The 23,543-nt window shown below is 35.6% G+C and overlaps 2 protein-coding genes across 2 annotated transcripts; both read right to left on the bottom strand.

Annotated features, from left to right (window-relative positions):
- Positions 1 to 581: 581 nt before the first annotated feature.
- LOC129005714 (60S ribosomal protein L44) lies at positions 582 to 22,453 on the bottom strand. Its single transcript, XM_054434685.1, has 4 exons — positions 22,353 to 22,453; positions 15,596 to 15,769; positions 7,553 to 7,669; positions 582 to 643 (listed from the first exon to the last, which is right to left on the bottom strand). Exons 1-4 carry the CDS (start codon positions 22,353 to 22,355, stop codon positions 623 to 625), a joined length of 315 nt encoding a protein of 104 aa, XP_054290660.1. The 5' UTR covers positions 22,356 to 22,453; the 3' UTR covers positions 582 to 622.
- Positions 4,841 to 6,619, bottom strand: LOC129005710 (uncharacterized). Its single transcript, XM_054434679.1, has 2 exons — positions 6,476 to 6,619; positions 4,841 to 6,160 (listed from the first exon to the last, which is right to left on the bottom strand). Exon 2 carries the CDS (start codon positions 6,155 to 6,157, stop codon positions 4,841 to 4,843), a length of 1,317 nt encoding a protein of 438 aa, XP_054290654.1. The 5' UTR covers positions 6,158 to 6,160; positions 6,476 to 6,619.
- Positions 22,454 to 23,543: the final 1,090 nt, after the last annotated feature.

Genomic DNA, 23,543 nt, shown 5'->3' with positions numbered 1-23,543 from the left:
TTAGAACGAGCCAAAAGTGCCAACGTCCGGCTGACCGGACGTTTCGTAATGATCGAACAGCTGTCATAACAACCGAATGGATACTCGGATTCTTTTAACCCATATATTAACATTGAGTCGAATGTTACTAGATGCGATACATCGATTTTCGTTTGTCGAAATATCGAAAATTCGATTTTTACGAAATTTTAACCTAAAAATCGCCAGATCGCGCTCGGCATTTTTAGCGCGACCTTCGGGAAAAATCATCGGCATTTTTTGAGCGTTACTTTTATTTCTCGCCCGGCACTCTAAGGGTTAAACCATTTCAATTTCAAAGCAAGTGCTTTTTAAAGACAATAATCACTAGAAAAGCTACCAAACCAACAATTGGCTCTATCATGACTAATTCCTTTTACTTCTAAATCAATATTCAACTTCACTTTCAAATGGATTTATAAACTGTTACCAGTACCAATAATTAAAACTATTATTGCATGAAAAGCCATCAAAGATTCAGAATGGAAAGCTAGTCATACACATATGAAATAACTTAGTGTCTATTTTATAAAAACTATTTGGGATTAAATAAATTAGAAATATTAAATAAAAAGGACATTTAATGAACCAACAATATCAAAAGTTAAAACTGGATCATCTGGCCCTGAAACAGAAAAAAAACACACATTAGTAAGTATAGTGCATGACTACAGTCGCAATGGCAAAATTAAATACTGGAAAAGAAAAGAAAACCCCCCCCTAAATATTTTATATTATATATTAGCTAATATAAATACTATTAGCTTGGGCATATTTTAGAGCACAAACACGTATAAAATCAAGTTTGTAGGCTTTAAATTCCAATTTTTTCTTAAAAAACTTTTATTCCATGGGCCCCACTTTCTCTGGGGGATATTCCAGACCCCCCGGTGGTCATTCCCCCCCCCCCGAGTCATGGGACCGCCACTGAGCTCACTGGTTGCCTGCCACAGCTTTAACACTATTTTAAATGGGAGCCTTCACACGCAGCCACTGCAGTTGCCCGCGAGGACACAGTGGCCAAGCAGTATCTCCTCGCCCAACTCCTAGTCGGCAACTTCTTGCGGGGCATTGAATTAAATGGGAGCTTTCACACGAAGCAACCAGTGGCCGCCACCAGGGATGCGCGCGCAGCTACTATTTTGGTTCAGTTCACATGCAGAGACAAACGCACTGAGGTAGTTGTTGAGTGTTTTCGTGTTGAATTGTTTGTTTGTGAAAATGATTGATCAGAAGAAAAATAAAGAGGACGTTGCTAAAAAAGAAGACAAAGGAAGAAGAACAGACTAAACAAAATAATAGAAGACAAAGTGAATAGGTGCTGAAGATCTAATTTGCAAGATTGAAAAGTACCCGGCAATTTGGGATAGTACGCCTGTGTCTTCGCCTTATTTTCTTTATTATCAACGTGAGAAGAAGGATATGTCCATTGTTCGACAGCATTTTCTCAACTACCATTGTACAGTGGCTGTAGTGGAGTGGCTTGTTAGTTGCCTGTACCATCCACTGCAGTTGCCCAGCCGGTAACCGGTGGCGGATACCAGTGGTCTTGTGTGAAATAGATATTGAATTTCGCAACTGAAAAACTAAATGTTGGCTAAACAAATGAGGGAAATTGCTAAAATATATATTTGATTCAATCAGAAACACGGACCAATCAAGTTGAAATCATTAAGTCTAAAATGCTTTGTATCATTATGTTGAATCCTTAAAATACTATATCCTTCCAACTATTTTTAATTTTGAGGAATATAGATTAGTTTCAGCAGAGAGTTACTTCCAGACAGTTTTTTTGTAAATATTTAGGATTATGAATTATAACTGACGTGCTTCAGAAGTTCTCTAGTGCCTTATTACAGATTCATGGATTTGCCAGTGTCTTTGAATTAAATAATTTACAGTCGCAAATACAATAGGAGCTTTCAAAATTAGTTCTGATTTTCATTGAAACACAGTTGACCACAGGAGTACTATTCATATAATTCGGGATTCAATCAGAAACACGGACCAAAAGTGTTTGAAATCATTGTTTCTCATAAGTCTAACATGTAGTTCATCATATTGAATCCCCCAGTATAATTTAGCAAGGTTTCTCGGTAAATCAAGAAGAAATTACTTAAGACCGTAGTACTCGTAACTTTAAATTGAGATAGTTAAAATATTAGCATAGATAAAACATACTCTATAAGTAGATTTGTCGACCTTATGGAACAGCTGAAGTCAATGTATTGTTAGTTCTTTACGTCCAACTGTAGAGGTCGTGTTTTGTTTACAATTTGTTTCTTGTTATTTCAGTAATTAAAACCTCATTTAACCAAATAAAACAATATGATCATAACAATAACTGGTCTCCTAGTTATATAACCAAGTAGTAAAGCACAGCACAAATCATGAAAACAACCCTAAAATAATAGAAACAAAATGTTGTCTACCCCAGCGATCAGTGTGGACGTACATGAACTAGACACGGAAAACAACCTTCAAAATTTACAATGGTATGAGGAGTCTACTTGTGTCGCTTAGTCTATGATATTAGTCACACTGATACAAGAGTTGAAATTAATACAAATTTAAGGGACACATTATATTACAGTAGGGCTCAATAATCTAATTACAATTCCGTAGGCCTATTAAAAACCTTCAAACATTTAAATAAGGATTCAATCAGAAACACGGACCAAATAATGTTTGAAATCATTGTTTCTCATAAGTCTAACATGTGGTTGCTCATCATATTGAATCCACCAGAACATTTAACTAACATCTTTCAGCTTACCCAAGAAGAAATTACTAGATACAGTAATTTAATTTTACACATAGATAAATAGGCTAAACTATTTTTATAAATTTATCTTATTAATTTATCTTATTAAAACATAAAGTTTAGTTTAATTAATGCTTCTCTGAGATTGGTATAATTTTACATCATTCTACAAGACCATTAAATAGGCCTACAGTATTAATTTAAGGATTCAATCAGAAACACGGACCAAAGTGTGAAATCATTGTTTCTCATAAGTCTAACATGTAGTTGCTCATCAAGTTGAATCCTTTGATATAAAATTAATTACTTAGGATAATATTTTGATTTTAAAATATAAAATTCTAAATTTTGCTGATTAGTGCTAAGCAGATTAGGAAATTTAGGCATAGATTTATAAATTAGACTGCAAGAATTCTGATTTTGCATAAAAATATACAAAACCCTATATACAATATACCTAAACAGCCATTCTTTTGTAACGGACGTGACAAGTAGATGATTTTAAAGTGGAGTAAAAGTAGGAAAAATTAATTACAGTGAATAATTTCTATGCTAAGTCAATAGTAATTTAGGGTTTTTAATTTCATAGAATATTGTATGTATTAGGATTAAGTAATGTAAATCTTATGCAACTTTAACTGGCTGTAACGGACGTGACAATAAAGTCACCTGCCTTCTGAGATGTGGCACGTCTTGTTAAAAATTCTGTTAAGTATTTACATTTAGGATATTGGAAAAATCAAATTTAATTACTTATTATATTATCTATATAGCCATAACAACTAGCTTTTATTATTTGATTTCAGTTAAGAGAAAAAAATTTTAATTTGCTGTAACGGACGTGACATGGTTTTGTAACGGACGTGACAAGTATGGTGATAGGTAGAAGAAATATCGTAGTTTGAGGAAATACACTTTATTTATGCACTGTAATTATAATATTATGTTAGTACATTAAGAGGTTACTTGTTATATAGGATAAATTAATAAGAAATAATTAAATACTAGCCTATTGCTGGAACACAATCATAATACAGTGGCAGATGGTAAACTTCCATAAACATTTCCGCTTCTAAGAAAAACACACTTTTGTTAGGGGGTTTTTAAATTATAACACAGGAATTGAACTGTTCTCTTTTGTGCTATGTTATAGGCTTTACTTCCAGTTATTCTAAGATGTTTATTTCATCTTCAAATTCATACAGGACTCGATCACCTACTGGTTTGAGCACAGGATCATTTAGTAGTTCGAGGATGTCTGAAACGGAGACCAGTCTTTCATCACCTTCATTAATTTTAAACACTTTATGACTTTTGTTGTATGACTTTAAGAATGAAACCTCAACATCCTTATTTTCTTTAACACAACTCTGACAGACCGCTACATACCTAAACTCTTTTCCCTTTTCACTGAAGACTTTTACCAGTACGTGTGTTCCTGGGACAATATCACATGGAGAAATATCAGTAGATGTCAGTAGATTCAAATACTCATCTTCATCTGGGTAGCGTCCATCACACATATTTTCTTCTTCAGAGTCCGTGTACACATCAGAGTACCACAAACGCTTTGAAGGCGCAGGCTCTGTAAGGTCTTCTTCTTCTGGTTCTAGGATGATGCAAACCTTAGTCATAAGTGACTCAGATGTTTTGGCAACTAGAATATGACATTCATCATAGGCCCGGAAGTGATGAAACGATTGGATTCCAACAATTTTTTCAATGTTATCCCATCTAGCTTCAAGATTTTTGGAATGAGAACTTACTTCTTTTTCAGAAACGTACAGCACGTTAATGTTTGTACAGTTTTCCTTTGCTACATGGTAAAATTCTTCAGCTGAGCTAACCACAGCTCTTCTTCCTTTAACCACATTCCAAACAGTTCTTTTAATTGAGCCCCCTACCCCATCAACAGCACCCTTTCCATGTCCAGAGGCAAAGAAATTCCAGTCCACCGTGATATTGAAATCTTTTTCTGAGAAACACACATTTGATACAGAATAGCGGCTTTTAAATTGGCCTGCACAATTGTCTGAAAAAATATGTACATGGTCAATTTCAGAAGAAATATTCTTCAAGTAGAGTTTTAATATACAACCATACCGAATTTTTTGAATGGCTCAAGTCGTCACTGACAATGGCAAAACTATACACTTCCTTACCATGCCATATACAGCAAGTGAAAATCGCAACTTGTGAGTGGCTCCAATGAGCACTCTGTATCTCATCTTGGTGGATTAGTGCATAATTCTCTGAAAAATCTATTTGCATTATAGCTTTGTCTATTGAAACCCCCAAAGAATCTTTGCACTTATCAAAATATGAAGACTGAACTTTCTTCACATAGAAATGAATCTTGAAAGCACATAATTGAGAGTTAAGTTCAGCCAATATTCTTCCTAAACTTGTGAAATTTTCCACCAGATTTGGCCTATTGTTTACATTTTTCCATTCTTTCCATTTGTACTTATTTTTTAAGTTTGTGTTTTCAGGAAGGAGAGTTTTTAAGTCATAAGTGCAATCATCACACTCATTCATCATACATTTTTCACTCGAAATGTCACAGGAAACTAGGCTAAGAAGGTCCTTGTGGTTGTCTGGAAAACCAGGGATAGATTTTGAAACAGACTCAATCAGGAACATGAAATTTGCATGTTTTATACATACGCACACAGAGTGGGGCATCTGACTAACAGGCAAGATGTGCTTTGGTCGTAAGTCATAAAACTTTGACAGCGAAATCTGTTCATCTGGGTTCTTGACCTTAAACTCTTCATGGGCTTCTCTAATACTCATAACCATGTGTCGTACTTGATATGTTGTTCTTTTAGACGTTTCTGGATCTTTTATTGATTTCACATCCCTTTTGCCTGGAGCCTGGCGACTGATTTCATTGTTGTTGTAAAAGTCAATTACTTTCTTAATACAGTTTTCGGTTAACTGTCGTGGGCCTTTTTTTTGCTTCTTAAAAAGTCCCTTACAAACAGACAAGCCAAAGTTCTCTTCTATTAGTCTTTTAAGAACTGCCTTTTTCTTAGCCGGACTTGAGGGTAGGGTGCCTTTGGCTTTTTTTAGGGCTTTGCCAAGTGTACATGGACTTTTATAGGTTCCAAGGTAAGTTTCACCAAGTAGTGCTTGGGCGTTTTCATCATTATTTTTCTTTAGTTGTGCCTTTTTCTTTCTGTAAAGTTGTTGTCTTTCTCTGTCCTTGCGTCTCTTTTGCTCCAACATCAGTTTAATAGCTTTAAATTTCCTTCTTTCCTGTTCTCTTTGCTTCCTCTTCCTTTCACGATCTTTTTCTAAATAATTATTCCATATTTCAGGGTTCTTCTTCATTTTTTCCCTACATTTTGCCATTCTGTTAGCAGGAGCCATGATCTGAAACAAAAAAAAAACATTTTGGTTAGATAGGCCTACTATAAAGACACGAAATAAACACCTGTTAAATTATGTCGCGTCCGTTACATCTAAAGACTTGTCACGTCCGTTACACTTAATAAATTGGTATTTAACTTAATATGTCTAAAAAACATATATTTGAATATGGAAACAACCTAACCTTACTTTCTTGGGGTTTTAAATTAGTAATTAGTTATAGGTTAAGTGATATTTAAACTTTCGTAGTATTTTTGTAACGGACGTGACACAGCAACTGAATAAACAAGATCTTGAATAAAGTATTGTAATAGTTACCTAAAAGTCTGCAAATTTTGCTGAATGCTTCTTTGATCTTCTTACTTCAGATGTGTTGTAGGTTAACTGGCCAAAAATATCAACTCATTATTTCACAGCTGACTAGAAAACAGCTGATTTCAATATTCAATAATCAGCTGCTTCAGTACCAACTGCAATCAATAATAAAACTGAAAAATATGACAAATTCATGGTTTTATTTGTAATTATGAATTGTATGGATGTTTATGTATAAGGACAAGTAATTAAAATGAACAAAATAAATATTTTAATTTTTTTACATAAGGTGTACTTTATAAAAGAATGGCTGTAAAGAGTCCTTGGGGGCTAGCGATCATCTTGGATAATTTTAAAGAGCTGCTGAAGATTTATTTATCGTCCAAAAATATTTTTTCAAATACCAAAATGATTATAATTTAATTTAGTATAGGCCTACTGTGAGATTAGAAATGTTCTTTGTAGTTTTTAATTGTTCTCCAAGGGAGCCCATGGAAGCTAACGGCCATCTTGGATTTGTCCGCCATAAGAGCAATGTTAATTTCGTTAATTTCAAACAGCCGCTTAAGAGTTATTTACAATCTCATAATATTTTTTCAAACACCGAGTGTTATTTAAATATCAAGTATACTGTGGGATTAGAAATTTTCTCTAGTTTTTTAATTGTTTAACGAGTTAGAACGTCTAGGTTCCAAGGACTCTTAAGAGCTTTTTGTAACCAAAAAGTGTCTCACAGTATCTATAATTATTTTAAATATTTGATTTTTCGGTTTTTTTTCAAATCCAAAATAAAATTTCAACAAGAAATTAAATGCCTGAAGATGCCATGGATTAATACCTACAGACTAAATTTCATCCAAATTGGATCTGTAGCTAGATATGATAAGATTTAAACTGTGAAAAAAATACTTAAAGTTAAAGACAACCGTTTTAGAAGGACCATTTTGCTTTGGACAACAAACAGACCATAAAAATTAAAATAAATCCCCTTGTTTATCACATTTTAATTGAAACAACCCTGACTAAAAATAAGCTAGTAATTGCCAACCAGTGCACAACGAATATATTATACAAATATACCTTTCGCTTTTTGTCTCCTCCCAGTTCAAAATGCTTGCAGCGTTTCAGGGGAATCTGTTTCCTGTACTTGCAGTCTGTGCACTCCATCCTCAACACAATCTTCTTTGTGGTTTTGGCCTGTAACAAATATAATATTAACACATTTCTGCGGTAACGTGATTACCAGCCGCAGGAACAGCCAATGTGCTGCATAGATGAACGTGCAAAAATGTTTAAATTTAGTTTCATCAAATGGGAGAGGCACAGTAAAGGAGGCCAACTGTGTGTTTAGTTTTAAAAGAAACAAAACGATAGCAGCACTGAACAAACTTGCCAACAGACCCTCAGTATTGCCAAATGCAGGGACAAAGTACTTGGATAAACGAACAAACATTAAGTTTGGAGTTATGTTCCTTAAAACACAATGCTACACCACACTGAATGTTCTCAGGACAGTGTTATCAGGCTACTTTACATTTAGACAACAAGGGTACTGGTGACCCCACGCTCAATCTTTGGCAGGCAAGGCGCAAGGACAACATCCAAAGTGTTAAAGTACTGAAATCCTAAGAGTGTCTCTACGATCAAGAAATGGGCCATTCAATAAAGAGTTGAGTTAGTATAGTACAAGTACTAACTTAACTGATACATATTAGTAAGTGGCAGCACCGGAACAAACTTACAACATGTTTTATATTCATTGCACTACCGTCTGAGCCGCTGACTAACCACATTATCAGCATTGATACGTATTTAAAAGAAAGGATATACATGGTATGTTGGCTATGTTAGTTAATAGTACCAACGATTACTAGAAAAATACCGGTATGGATCATAAACATAAACAAATGACGTTTTTGGCCTGAAAATAAACATTATTTAACACTGCTTAAATGGAACTGCCAAAACATATGTTCAATGCTATTAGTATAGGATTCGGGCCAACAACGTCATTTGTTTATGTTTATGATCCATACCGGTATTTTTCTAGCAATCGTGATAGTACCTAATGCTTCAGAATACATAGTACCAGGAAACCTTCACATCTTAAAAGTAACCTACCTTTCCTGCATCTTAAACGCACTTTAATTAGGTTTTTAAATGTGTGAATTACACAAAAAAAAGGTTTTAAGTTAAATGCTAAAAAGACTAATTAAGACTGTTTCAAATGAATGTAGGCTGGCTTCTAGAATGATGTGACATTGGTCACGACAAGCTGGTGGCTGCCATTGCTGTAGCATTGGTGCAAGGACAAGAAAGCATTGGCTTACCAGTCGATCGACAATGCACAAATTAGTATCGTAATTATATTTGCATAACAATAAATAACTATAAAAGGTTCAAAGTGGCTTAGAACTTGAAAATCATAAGTATTTTAACAAGTTTATCCCTTTATATATTGTACAAACAAAAATTTATCAAAAGATCGTTGGACCTTCAGATGGGACGCGTTGCAGAAAGTCAACAGTCCCGGAAGGTCAAATAATTTATACCTGTGCCGCTAGGTCAAAAACTACAATGTTTGCAGTGTCTGTAGATCAAAAATCCCAGTAAGTCAAATAGTACAGTCCGGGCTAAAAACGTAGTCTATGTTAAAGCAATTGACTTATTGGGAATTTGACCTAATGCAACAGCAGTTTTAATATAACGAAATAAGATAAAATATAAGTTCAGTTTCGCTGAGTCAACAGTGCCGGAAGGTCAAAAGTATAATCTGTTAAAAACAACGATAGTCCTCTCGACGCATGACTTACATGACGTGTTTTGGTGTACTTAAAGCTGTGCTAAAATTTTGAAATTTGGCACAGAGCTTCTTGGTTAGTCCTACTCGATGACTATTTTGTTGGAACTTTAAACTATTTACCGATCTAATTAATAAAAATTGATTTGTACGGTGAAATAGTTTTAAATCGTGGTTTCTAACATGAAAAAGTTAGCATGCGAGATTTTTGTTTGTTTTTGGGTTAGAGAGGTTTTGTTTGTGGCAAAGTTGTAGCCAAAAGTGTGATGCGTAAAATATATTTCTTTGCATTTTTTACAATCAGTGGTTCAGTAGATAACTTGGGTTGAAGAGGACGGCAAATTTAGCATTTCGCAACGCATGGAAAGAACTACATCGTACGATGCGACTGCTGAGTGGACTTTTAATTTATAGTTCTAAGGACAAGAAAAAGATGAATATACAGATCACCAGTACATTCATATTATTTATATAAAATATCTTTCTTTATTACCAGCTTACATTTTTCACTTATAAGAATACATCATAAACAGGGTGTTAAAATAAGCGGGGAGATACTTTACCTAGTAATTCCTTGGGTCAAAATAAACAGAAAGTCAAGGCTAACATTTTTTTCCAAAATCATTTCGTTAACCAGATATCCACCATTTTGTATTTTTTACATACAAATATTTATCTTTGCACTTTTCCAACCGATGTTTATGAAACTTGGTATGTATGTTAAGGTAGGAGAGACGCATGTTATAAACAAAGATTCATCTCAATTCACCCTAAAATTTCAAAATTTAACACTTAACTACAATATAATATACTTTACTACACCACAATATTTACTTATCACCATAAATCTTTAACAAAATAAAACGTTAACATTTTTAAAATCCAAAGTAAATCAAAATAATATTTCTTTTTTGAAAAATATATTTAAAAAAAGGCGATGGTAAAATAACGACAGGCGAGTTTCGATCTGGGTGTTTCAGGTTTGAATCTAGGAGGATTTAACATTAATTAACATTAATGTTTAATCCTCCTAGGTTTGAACTGATTGAGAGGAATACATGAAACCGAAGGGGGGATAGGTAGCAACAAGTTCACTAGTATTTACTAGTGTCCAATTACAATTTGATGGATTTAACCAAAACCTTTTCTATTTCACTTATTTTCAGCTGTTAAATTTCAAACTATACGTTTTAGCGACTTATCATCATCATCGTTTGAGTTTGGGTTTGCGGCAATGTATTTTTATGAATAAAACCTTTAATTTGATACCAAACTTGACCTCTGCTGCTATTAATTGAGTGTATGCACTATTAATTAACAGCTGTGTCTAAGGATTATGTCGGCCTTAGTCACAAACAGGACAACAACATCGCTCCACTCACCCCACACTCATCTCCATTCATACTTGGCTTAAAATGCATCCATTTGTATGGTCGCCATTTCAAAGCAACATGGCTACTTTATCGATCATAGATATAGTAACCATTATGAATTAGCATTATTCGGTGTAGAGTTTGAGACCATTGTCTTTAAATTTCAACACAAAAAAAGTTTTGTTAATAAATAGTTTAGTTTGTTCGTATTTTTCCGCCTACAGCCCACACCCAGTATTAAAATTATATAAGAATTTTGTCTTAGTCTTTGTGGTCCACCCCCCTTAAGGGATAAAAAAGTGATAATAGCTTAAGACAGTAGATATTTATGGCTATTATTGATATACCAAGTCTCACTACTTTATCTATATTGTTAAAAAAATATAGCCAATCCAGGACTTTTCAACCATACTGTAATGCCAACACGAAATTTTTCCGTTGAACTCTTCCGCATTTCTTAGGCGATTTTGACCATTCATGTCTCATTAGAAAGAGCGTGTCACGTACATTTGCAAACCAACCTTACGTTTTAAAATCCCTTGGGCTCAGCCCCAGTGGCTCTTAAAGAACCCATGTTATGCCTATGAAGAACATATTGATTTATTTATATAAGGATCAGCTCAATTAATTGCTGTTATGCAATTCAAGGAAATAATGTAGGCTACATTATTAACATGTTACTGATTTTTTTGAAATACTATGTTTACTATTTCTATTTGGGTTTGCTGGATAATTTAATCCATTTTACCAAACAATGAAAAATTAATTAAGTAATATATTTCATGAGCAAAGGACCTATTGAAGTCCTCATCAACCAAAAGAATGCCTACTGCAAATAAAATTTAGACGAACATGTAATTCACGAAATCAGGTGGTTCTTAAGTATGTGAAAAAATGTATCGCTATTCAAAAACAGTCGGAAAACTTGTAAACATATTCGTGACAACGGGTGTAACATGTCTACATTATCATTGACAAACGTGGACAACCTTATACGAGTGTGAGTAAGTCCGAAACAACTATAAAAAACAATAAACAATAAATTGCAAGAACCGTTGCTTATATCATTTTCAGATAGAATAGGCAATTTAAAAACTTTTTTATCCTTGACATTTTTCGATAAACCCACTCGTTTAGGAGTTACAGCATATGGAAAAATGACTTCCGGTGTACATTTTACATCATGTAGCTCCTAAACAAGTAAGTTTATAGCAAAAATGCGAAGAGTAAAAAAGTCTTACAATTGCATCCACATTCCAAAAAGACCATAAAATTCATTAAAAATATGAATTATATTATTTAAAAAATGGCGGCAAACTTGAAAAGTGGAAAACTTGTTGTTTTTTAGTCTTTAAGGAATGTAGATGCAATTCTAAGACTAATTTACTTTTTACAATTTTGCTCTAAACTTACTCGTTTAGGAGCTACATGATGTAAAATGTACACCGGAAGTCATTTTTCCATAGGCTGTACTCCTAAACGAGTGGGTTTATCAAAAAAATGTCAAGGCTAAAAAAGTGTTTAAATTGCATATTCTATCCAAAAACATGATCAAAAAACTAAAATCACATTTTTAACTGCCACAAAAAATAAAGGAATGTCCCCCATTTAAAGTTTTCCCTAATTCTTACCGTTTCCGATTTCCCAATGGTGGCCTCCTTGAGTTGATCACCCTGTATATATGAATTTGAACAAATGGTGTTTTTGGCCTCTAGGGACTTTAAAACGAAAAATTTAATCGGTCCCGGGTCCAGGTGTTACCATAAGTACTACGGTAATAGCTTATTCTCTATATGGGAAATTCGCCAAAAACCTAATAGTTATATAGTATAGAACAATATTACATTCAACCAGCTGTTAGTTAAAACAAATTATATGGGACTAAAACAAATGAATGAGAACAAAGATTCCTTTAAAAAATCATTTGAACATACTACTATTTTACTATGCATATTTAATTAATCTGCCATCCTCATACCTAAGAATTGAATGTATCAATGGTCAGCATTACACATAGTATAAATAGGTCAACTCTAAATATGTCTTTAAATTTGTTTCCAAATGCTGAATTTGTGTCACAAATGCTGAATGTATACAGCTGTTATGTTAAGCAAATTATATTGTACTAAATAGCTTAAGGTTAGCGTCGGCTGCTAGACTTAAAAAAAATTAAAACTTAATTTCTAAAAAACTGGGACCCTTAATTATAATTATGGCTTTGACATTCCCTAGTTCTCAAAGTTATCTTTCTTTCAACACAAAAATAATGAAAATCCGTCGACTGGTTGATTCAGAATGTGAAAAACCCCCATTTACGTTTTAATAATATATATGATAGTTTGGACAGGTTTCAACCCTTCCGAGGCGTAATACATTTACACAGTTGATGTGCAGACTACATTATAACTCATAAAATAGTTCTAAAATTAAATGGGTCTCCTTTTACAAACGTATATAATAACCAGAAATTTTCAGATCGTCCTTGCGTGTATTTCATGCCACAAATTTTGACGAAAGGCTTTTTATTACATAAACTATACCTATTTACAGTGTTGACCAAACAGTTGGCAAGAAGCATTAATAGATAAGCTATGTACCAAATATGATAATTTTAGCTCTATTCTAATTATGACAAAACACAAAGTAACTAAAAGCGAGTTTTGTTGGTGTAGTAAGCGTTGCAGGAGGTCTACTTTACACTGAATCGACGTTCACTTTTATTGCTTTTGATCTTCCGGCACTGTTGACTCAGCGAAACTGAACTTGTATTTTACCGTATTTCGTTATATTAAAACTGCTGTTGCATTAGGTCAAATTCCCAATAAGTCAATTGCTTTAACATAGACCACGTTTTTAGCTCGGACTGTATTATTTGACTTACTGGGACTTTTGATCTACAGACACTGCAAACATTGTAGTTTTTGACCTAGCGGCACAGGTATAAATTAATTGATCTTCCGGGACTGTTGACTTCCAGCAACATTCCCTTCAGATGCTGGTTTATCGGGCTATTATTATAGTAAGATAGTTTAGGGAAATGTAGGCTGGCTTCTAGAATGATGTGACATTGGTCACGACAAGCTGGTGGCTGCCTTTGCTGTAGCATTGGTGCAAAGACAAGAAAGCATTGGCTTACCAGTCGATCGACAATGCACAAATTAGTAGGTATCGTAATTATATTTGCATAACAATAAATAACTAGAAAAGGTTGAAAAGTGGCTTTGAACTTGAAATCATAAGTATTTTAACAAGTTTATCTCTTTAGATATTGTACAAACAAAAATTTATCAAAAGATCGTTGGACCTTCAGATGCTGGATTATCGGGCTATTATTATAGTAAGATAGTTTAGGGACATGTAGGCTGGCTTCTAGAATGATGTGACATTGGTCACGACAAGCTGGTGGCTGCCTTTGCTGTAGCATTGGTGCAAAGACCTGAAAGCATTTACTTGCTGGTCGATCGACAATGCATACACTTACTATTATAGAGCCTTGATTATCCAATCATTGGTTATCAGTAATCACCAACCCTTCAATTAGTTGATCCAAAAGATTGCGTCTTATAAAAATGTGGTATGAATTTACACCACATGTTTGTCAAAATTACTCCTTTTGCCTTATATTGACTGTAAACAGAATATCTTTAATGCCAAGAGCTTTTAGACACATGTACCGTACCTAAATTTACTTCCTCACTATGGCAGGGCTACATAACAGGCAATGAGTCAACCACAACCCCTCATACCTCCCTGCAATCTCTTATGCCTTAATCACAGCAAGAACAGAGTACTATGGTTGTTTGGAGGAATATTGAAAAATCATACTTATATCGTTACAGTAGTGGTGTTTCCATTTTATTGGTTAATTATTACTTTAACAATTATAAACATTTTCAAAATGCTTTATTATAGTCTTTTATTCGATAGTGCTTTATTAATATTATTTACTGTTTTAACCAACCTTGTCGTAGTCCGTTGAAAGGCTAACACACACACTGGCTGTCGTCAGAATAACATCTCTACATACCTAGACTAAACTCTCACTAGGGTACCCCACTTGTGAAATGGGTGTATACAAGCCCCATCAGCTTGCAGATGAGAGGAAATCACTTGGTAAGCGATTCAGTGCAAACAACTGTGCCCAGACATGCCCCTCTCCCACAGTTCAATTTAGCAAAAAGCCTGATACAAGGAGGCAAACAGCCCGGGAATTAAAAGTTAGTTATTGTTTCAACAACTTCAAAAATATATTAATTTAGTTATTTGAAATTTGTACGAATGCCAATGCATGTCAAAGTAATGGATAAGCATCACTAAGCTAAGTTATGTTACGTTCATTAGAATTTAATCGATTAAACTGTAGGATAGCTCAACGGCAGCCCCGCCACGAGTAATTGGTAACTCGTCACAAGGGTACTGCAAACAAGGATCGTTCGTTTACTGGATGGACATTCAGTGTGTGTTGGCACAGATGGATAATCAAGTCATCACTGTTAAGTTAGCGCGTACTTAGACATAATTTAAGTTAATATGACTAGGCCGATATGTTTTACAATTATTGAGAACACTTAGAGAAAATGATTAGGCCTATGTGTCATATTTATCGCTATGACTAACTTGAATTTCAAAGAATTGCAAAAAAATATGGTGTATACCAAGCAAGACTAATAAAGTTGGTGGAAATGTAGGCTGGCTTCTAGAATGATGTGACATTTGTCACTACAAGCTGGTGGCTGCCATTGCTGTAGCATTGTTGCAAAGACAGGAAAGCATAGGCTTACCAGTCGATCGACAATGCATAATCCAGGGTTTCATGATAACACAAACCAACAAAATATTGGTAAACCCCGTTTGATGGCACTCTGTCAAACCAATACCATACAATTAAAATTTAATGGAAAATTAGCATAGCAGCATAAATTTGGCCTAGTGACAAGACAATATTCTGACCTTTTTCCTGAAAATAGGCTTGGTTTGACCTCCATAGCCTTGCTGTTTCCTGTCGTAACGCCGTCTACCCTGGGAGGCGTGCCTTTCCTTGGACTTCTTGTACTGCGTAACTTTGTGTGGCTTGTGTACCTTGCACTTCTTGCAGAAAGTCCTCCGCTGTTTAGGGACGTTAACCTATAGCAAATAGAATCGTTGTTTATAAAATGAAACAGCAATAAAATTGAGAGTGAAAATGACAACTTAAAAGAAACTAGAAAGTTATAATTGTAGTTTAAGAATTTACAAGGTGAAAAATGCTGTCAAACAGTTGATGGAGGAAAGCGTTAAAAATTATTTTATTTTAATTAGGCCTAGTCTACTTTATTTGATTAAATTAAGTAGCCCATGTCGTACTTCCCGAGTTGAAAATAAATCGTACCGGTGACACAGCTTTAGGCAAGGTTTCCGAATTAAATCATTAATGTCACCCGAGTTTTGATATCCCATTAGAAAAACATTTGACTCCCCACATGAGGCTCAGTTAGACACATATGCAAAGTTAACCATTGAGGGGTGACTTTATTGAATTTTGTTATTGGTGCATAGGTATTTTATTCTAACAAAACTAAGTAGGCCTACTGTAATGTGTTTTCTCCAGTTGGTAGACAAAAATAGTCATCATACCTCACACATGTCTTTCTAACCAAAATTAGATCTACCAGTAGGCTACCTATTTTTCAGTGAATAAAACTTGTTTTACGGCTGCAACTATTTAAAAAGTCGCTCTGCCACTTCACGAACACATAAAAGTTACTTGATAGTTGTTTTTAGCGAATTTCCCGTATATAGGGAATAAGCTATTACTGTAGGTCTCATGGTAAGACCTAGACCCAGGACCGATTTTATTTTTAGTTTTGAGGTCCCCAGAGGCCAAAAACACCATCCGTTCAAATTCATATATCGTCGCGCTAATGGATACACACACACACATATGTGTCCGTTAACGTGATAACTCGGGCAAAAATTATCCGATTTTGATGAAATTTGGTACAAATGTGTCACAAATCTACATGTATTCGAAACAGCATAATCGGACCATGGGACCGGGGGATTATGGGGTTAAAATGGGTTTTTCCCATGTTTGACTCTAAAAACAAAATATTTTGCGATTTCTTTCCAAACCATTTTGTAGAGTTTAAAAAAATAAATAATTTGGTATATTGGAGTGCATATATTGTATGCCTAGAGAAAATTAAAAGAAAAGTGTAATTTAAAATTCTAATGTTATTTTAATGGAGAAAATGAAAATCGTTGCAGTTTACTTGTTTATTGGTATGAATCAGAATCTTGCTAAAATTTGGCCAATTTATATTATTGACGTAATTGTCAAAAAACATGTTTCACCTCCCCCGTAGCAGCAATCCTAAGCAGTCGCTAAATCTAATGTTATTTAAATTTGTAATAAATAGGCCTATGTTTTATTTATGGAAATATTTGAGTAAAAAAGTAGCCTAACTTAATCAGACAAGTTGAAATTAGCTTAGTCTGCAGGTTTGCTACGGCGGGGGTATTGTTGTTGTGAGCTCACATGTGTACACAACCTACAACGAGTGAAGCTTCACTCGGCTACTGCTTTGCATCATTGTTTTGTTCCTATTCTGGTTTTGTTTTTTGAATACTGTATCTCGTTTTGTCAACTTGCTCAGATAGTTTGTTATTTATAGTTGTTACTTATAGTTTGTTATTCATAGTTAGTTATTTATAGTTTGTTATTTATAGTTGTTATTTATCTTTTTATGCCTTGTATTGAAGTTTTTTTTTTCACTACTCTTGTACTGACCTGTGATTTTTTTTTTCTGCTTCTGATGTAAGATTATTGTATTTACATGTAAAAATGGTGCATCCGTTAATAAATAAATAAATAAATGTGTAGGCTTTTAAATCAAAATGATTTTAGCACTATTCTTCGGTTATTGCAGTGGAGCCACTCGTTGCTTTGTAGACAAAAAATACCCCTTGTTAACTTACATTTTATTGAAAATAAACATGTTTGGCAGTTTTGTGACGTGTAAGCGCTACATGGTAACTGAAATTTTCGTTCACTTTAATATTAGCCTACAGTGAAATCTTATTTTTATAAAGGTACCTAGACCTATTCTATTTTACAATCGTTGGGTACAGTTTCTTAACTGGGCTAGGCCATGCTAATATCGATTGAAACTATCAAACTGAAAATGGTGATTAAAAAAATATTTATTTAGGTAATTTTAAATAGGCCTTAGGCTATCTAGGCCTATCTTTAAAATGAAACTGTCATAAACTTGCTGATAATAATAAAATAAAACATAGGCCTAGGCCTAGTTACTTCAAATTCACTTCATGTTTAGGTTTACTTACTTAATCGATTCAATAGTTACAAAGAAATTGTACCTTAAACGTTTTTAAGCATTTAGGCTAAGTAGGATTTTATCTAAACCTTGCAAAACAGGATTTTTATAATTTAGTCACGCTGCCAGTTGGAGGGTTAACCCTCCGAGCGTCACTTGACGAAAAATCGACTCACGACACACTTTGTGTAGTGTCACTTGTCGATTTTTCGACACACGAACATCGTTTACGGCGAAGGCTCTATGACTGACTGAATCGGATTGAACTGGATCGAGTTAGGTATCGTTCTTTTTGTTAGATTCAGAGCTTTCTCTGGAGGTCTGTCTCTAAACGCTATTCATTTTAGTTCCGAAAATATTGTAGCAGACAGCTGATGTGCGTACATATTAGTAAACAGCTAGGTTAACCTCGGACCGATGACTGATGTGTTTTATTACGTTTATCATTGTTTTAGTGTTAAAAATCAAAAGTAGTGAATAAGGAACATTTGTTAAAAAAAAATGTTTAGGTAAAAAAAAAATATTTTGGAAAATTTAAAAAAAAAAAATAAGTTTGCGCTCAATAAAATTGTATAAATTTTATAGGCCTATAAATATTTGAAAATAGCCACTTTGTTCTAAATTTTAAGAGGATTACAAATAATAGGCCTAATAATAGCCTATAAGTAGATTTGCAAATAAATAAGTTATGGGCAAAAAACACATTTCAGTACATAGCGTTTAGCTAAGAATGCATAGCCTAACCATAGCTAGAAATCTGGCTGATAATTTACATCAATATCACTATACCTACTTCTTCAGGATCATCAACCAGCCCTTCAAAATCACTTAAATCTTCTTATAATGCACCACGTGTATATATCACTACTTTTGATTTTTAACACTAAAACAATGATTAACGTAATAAAACACATCAGCCATCGGTCCGAGGTTATAATCAAGCTGTTTACAAATACGCACGTCAGCTGTCTACTACAATTACGATCGGCTCGGAGAACATAAAGCGCTGAGACAGACCTCTGGAGAACTAGTGTGAACCTGGCAATAACTTGGCAATAAGTAGTGCGCGCGCCACAAAAAATCTATTGCTGGCCGTTTTGCGGCAAAATACGTCCGCGATGCATATTACCGATGATGCCAACAGATAGAGGACACATTAACGGACACGACAGTATCAACATTATGTACCTGGGGAGTAGTATAAGGGGGGTAAAATCGGCAAAAAGTAGTGCGCGCGCTACAAAAAATTGATTGCTGGCCGTATCGCGGCAAAATACGTCCGCGATGCATATTACCGATGATGCCAACAGATAGAGGACACTTTAACGGACACGACAGTATCAACATTATGTACCTGGGGAGTAGGATAAGGGGGGTAAAATCGGCAAAAAGTAGTGCGCGCGCTACAAAAAATCTATTGCTGGCCGTATTGCGGCAAAAGACGTCCGCGATGCATATTACCGATGATGCCAACAGATAGAGGACACTTTAACGGACACGACAGTATCAACATTATGTACCTGGGGAGTAGTATAAGGGGGGTAAAATCGGCAAAAAGTAGTGCGCGCGCTACAAAAAATCTATTGCTGGCCGTATTGCGGCAAAATACGTCCGCGATGCATATTACCGATGATGCCAACAGATAGTGGACACTTTAACGGACACGACAGTATCAACATTATGTACCTGGGGCAATACGGCCAGCAATAGATTTTTTGTAGCGCGCGCACTACTTTTTGCCGATTTTACCCCCCTTATCCTACTCCCCAGGTACATAATGTTGATACTGTGGTGTCCGTTAAAGTGTCCTCTATCTGTTGGCATAATCGGTAATATGCATCGCGGACGTATTTTGGCGCAATACGGCCAGCAATAGATTTTTTGTAGCGCGCACACTACTTTTTGCCGATTTTACCCCCCTTATACTACTCCCCAGGTACATAATGTTGATACTGTTGTGTCCGTTAAAGTGTCCTCTATCTGTTGGCATCATCGGTAATATGCATCGCGGACGTCTTTTGCCGCAATACGGCCAGCAATAGATTTTTTGTAGCGCGCGCACTAATTTTTGCCGATTTTACCCCCCTTAACCTACTCCCCAGGTACATAATGTTGATACTGTCGTGTCCGTTAGAGTGTCCTCTATCTGTTGGCATAATCGATAATATGCATCGCGGACGTATTTTGCCGTAATACGGCCAGCAATAGATTTTTTGTAGCGCGCGCACTACTTTTTGCCGATTTTACCCCCCTTATACTACTCCCCAGGTACATAATGTTGATACTGTCGTGTCCGTTAAAGTGTCCTCTATCTGTTGGCATCATCGGTAATATGCATCGCGGACGTATTTTGCCATAAAACGGCCAGCAATAGATTTTTGGTGGTGCGCACACTACTTATTGCTCATTTTACCCCCCTTAACCTACTCCCCAGGTACATAATGTTGATACTGTCGTGTCCGTTAGAGTGTCCTCTATCTGTTGGCATAATCGATAATATGCATCGCGGACGTATTTTGCCGTAATACGGCCAGCAATAGATTTTTTGTAGCGCGCGCACTACTTTTTGCCGATTTAACCCCCCTTATAGTACTCCCCAGGTACATAATATTGATACTGTCGTGTCCGTTAAAGTGTCCTCTATCTGTTGGCATAATCGGTAATATGCATCGCGGACGTATTTTGCCGTAATACGGCCAGCAATAGATTTTTTGTAGCGCGCGCACTACTTATTGCTCATTTTACCCCCCTTATACTACTCCCCAGGTACATAATATTGATACTGTCGTGTCCGTTAAAGTGTCCTCTATCTGTTGGCATAATCGGTAATATGCATCGCGGACGTATTTTGCCGTAATACGGCCAGCAATAGATTTTTTGTAGCGCGCGCATTACTTATTGCTGATTTTACCCCCCTTATATTACTCCCCAGGTACATAATGTTGATACTGTCGTGTCCGTTAAAGTGTCCTCTATCTGTTGGCATCATCGGTAATATGCATCGCGGACGTATTTTGCCGCAATACGGCCAGCAATAGATTTTTGTAGCGCGCGCACTACTTTTTGCCGATTTTACCCCCCTTATACTACTCCCCAGGTACATAATGTTGATACTGTCGTGTCCGTTAAAGTGTCCTCTATCTGTTGGCATCATCGGTAAAATGCATCGCGGACGTATTTTGCCGTAATACGGCCAGCAATAGATTTTTTGTAGCGCGCACTACTTTTTGCCGATTTTACCCCCCTTATACTACTCCCCAGGTACATAATGTTGATACTGTCGTGTCCGTTAAAGTGTCCTCTATCTGTTGGCATCATCGGTAATATGCATCGCAGACGTATTTTGCCGTAAAACGGCCAGCAATAGATTTTTGGTGGTGCGCGCACTACTTATTGCTCATTTTACCCCCCTTAACCTACTCCCCAGGTACATAATGTTGATACTGGCGTGTCCGTTAAAGTGTCCTCTATCTGTTGGCATAATCGGTAATATGCATCGCGGACGTATTTTGCCGCAAAGCGGCCAGCAATAGATTTTTTCGGGCGCGCGCACTACTTATGGCTGGAGTTATTGCCAGGTTCACACCAATCTCTGGAGAAAGCTTAGAATCTAACGAAAAGAACGATATCTAACTCGATCCAGTTCAATCCGATTCAGTCAGTCATAGAGCCTTCGCCGTAAATAGTGTTTGTGTGTCGCTGTAGCGACACTAAACACTACACAAAGTGTGTTATGTGTCGCTGCAGCGACAAATAACACTCGGAGGTATATAGAACAGTAGAATTAACATTGTTTTAAGCTTCTCAGATCCGTTTTAATAAAACCTTGCAAATGCGCCAAAAATAGGCGGGCATTAAGGTCTAAACTATGGACACTCGGAGGGTTAAGGCCAAAACAAGGGACACTCGGAGGGTTAAAAATCGTAATGGTCTCTAGGCCTAAGTTAATCTAGAAATTTTCCGTTTCATCAAAATATAACTACAACAATAACTCAACAAGGGGCCTAAGATAAATGGAAAATGTTCAGGGATGGGCCTAGCCTAGCCCATAGGTTGAAGGTTCCAACCTGGGCCTAGGCTGTTGGTGCTTCAACGCCTTCACTCAGTGTCTGACAATAAATTGAATGTTACATTTAACACTGCCAAATTAAATTCCCGAACTAGCCTAATAGTGCCAAATGGTGAATCATAAAAACATCTAGGCCAATGTTTATCCAATGGGACATAACCTCAACCTTTGGTAAAAACGATACTAGGTATAAGATTAAAAAAATACAGGTTATGAGGAATATTGAAAAGATTTAATATCTTAATAAGTTGAACGAACTGTTTTAAGCTAAATAATATAAGATACAAGACAAAAACAGATGGAAATGGATATAAATGCTTACCATTTTGCTGCGTTTTTGTCACCTTCTTCAAACCGGAAAGATGAAGACCATTGGAAATTAGATTGAGAATTGAGATTGAGATTGAGAGAAGATTGAAGATTGAGCGACGACGGACTGGACTACAGTAGACAAACTAAATCAAAGAGCCATAGATCACAAGAACTAATGGTTTACCTTCAACCATACTATAAGAAAGCATATGCCATTTTTGAGTTGCAGCTTGGTTAAAACAAACAACTGAACTAGGTGAAATTAGGATTCATAATGGAAAAATAAACAAACTTACTTGTTATGTATTGTTTACTGTGAAAAATGAAAAGTTATATACAGTATGTATACACCATTGATGTGGTACTGGCATGACCACCTTTAACTGGCCACGTTGCAAGTAGTGTAAGTGTATAGTGTTGTTTAGCACCAGACGTCCGATTAGAAAACATGGCATACAGGTGACACCAGCTCATCAATTATTGTATTATTCATTTAAATTTCAATTTATGATTTTAAAATTATTGATAGATCGAAAATAAAACCATAGTATCAATAGTCAATCGGCTGATCATATTATGGTGTGCGCCCAAGCGGTGCGAGACAAAGTAAGTAAATGAAGCAATTAACAGCTTTCTGTACTATAATCAGTGCAAGGAAGCCAACATTTTGTCGGGTGACCGTGGGAAAAAATATTTGTAATTAAACTCAATTCATTTCGAAATTATTGTCTAAAAACGAGCCAGTTTAAGACCCCAACCCTACAATATATTCAGTAGGGTGAGTGCACCCATGTTTCCTCTGGAATCTGACATGAAAAAACCATTGAAAACATGCTATTACGCTACAGTGTACAATAATGTGGTAGGGTAGAGACTAGGTCAAAGTGCTGTACGTACAGTATTCTTATATGTAATTCATGACTACGCCTACACTGTATGCACTATGTTTACAGGATTTAAATCAGGCTTCAAAGTTACTTTAAAGAAGGTTTGTAATAGATTAAGCAAAACGGAAAACATATGATGTTTTTTATGAACGACCATTCACTGGCTCTCATCCTATATTGATTTTTAGAAGCTCCGTATAAGTAACATGCAGTAACGAGATAACGTCTGCAATATGACGAGTTAATATATACATTACTGTACTGTCTAACAGAATGGATGGGGGAGCGAGCTGGCGTAGTGGTTAGAGCGCGGG

The sequence above is a fragment of the Macrosteles quadrilineatus genome, unplaced genomic scaffold, assembly GCF_028750875.1.
Source record: "Macrosteles quadrilineatus isolate MER2022 unplaced genomic scaffold, UCM_ALF_1.0 Scaffold_31__1_contigs__length_1484076, whole genome shotgun sequence".
Lineage (NCBI taxonomy): Eukaryota > Metazoa > Arthropoda > Insecta > Hemiptera > Cicadellidae > Macrosteles > Macrosteles quadrilineatus.
Note: the sequence above shows the minus strand (reverse complement) of the source record. Positions and strands in the feature narration are given on the sequence as shown.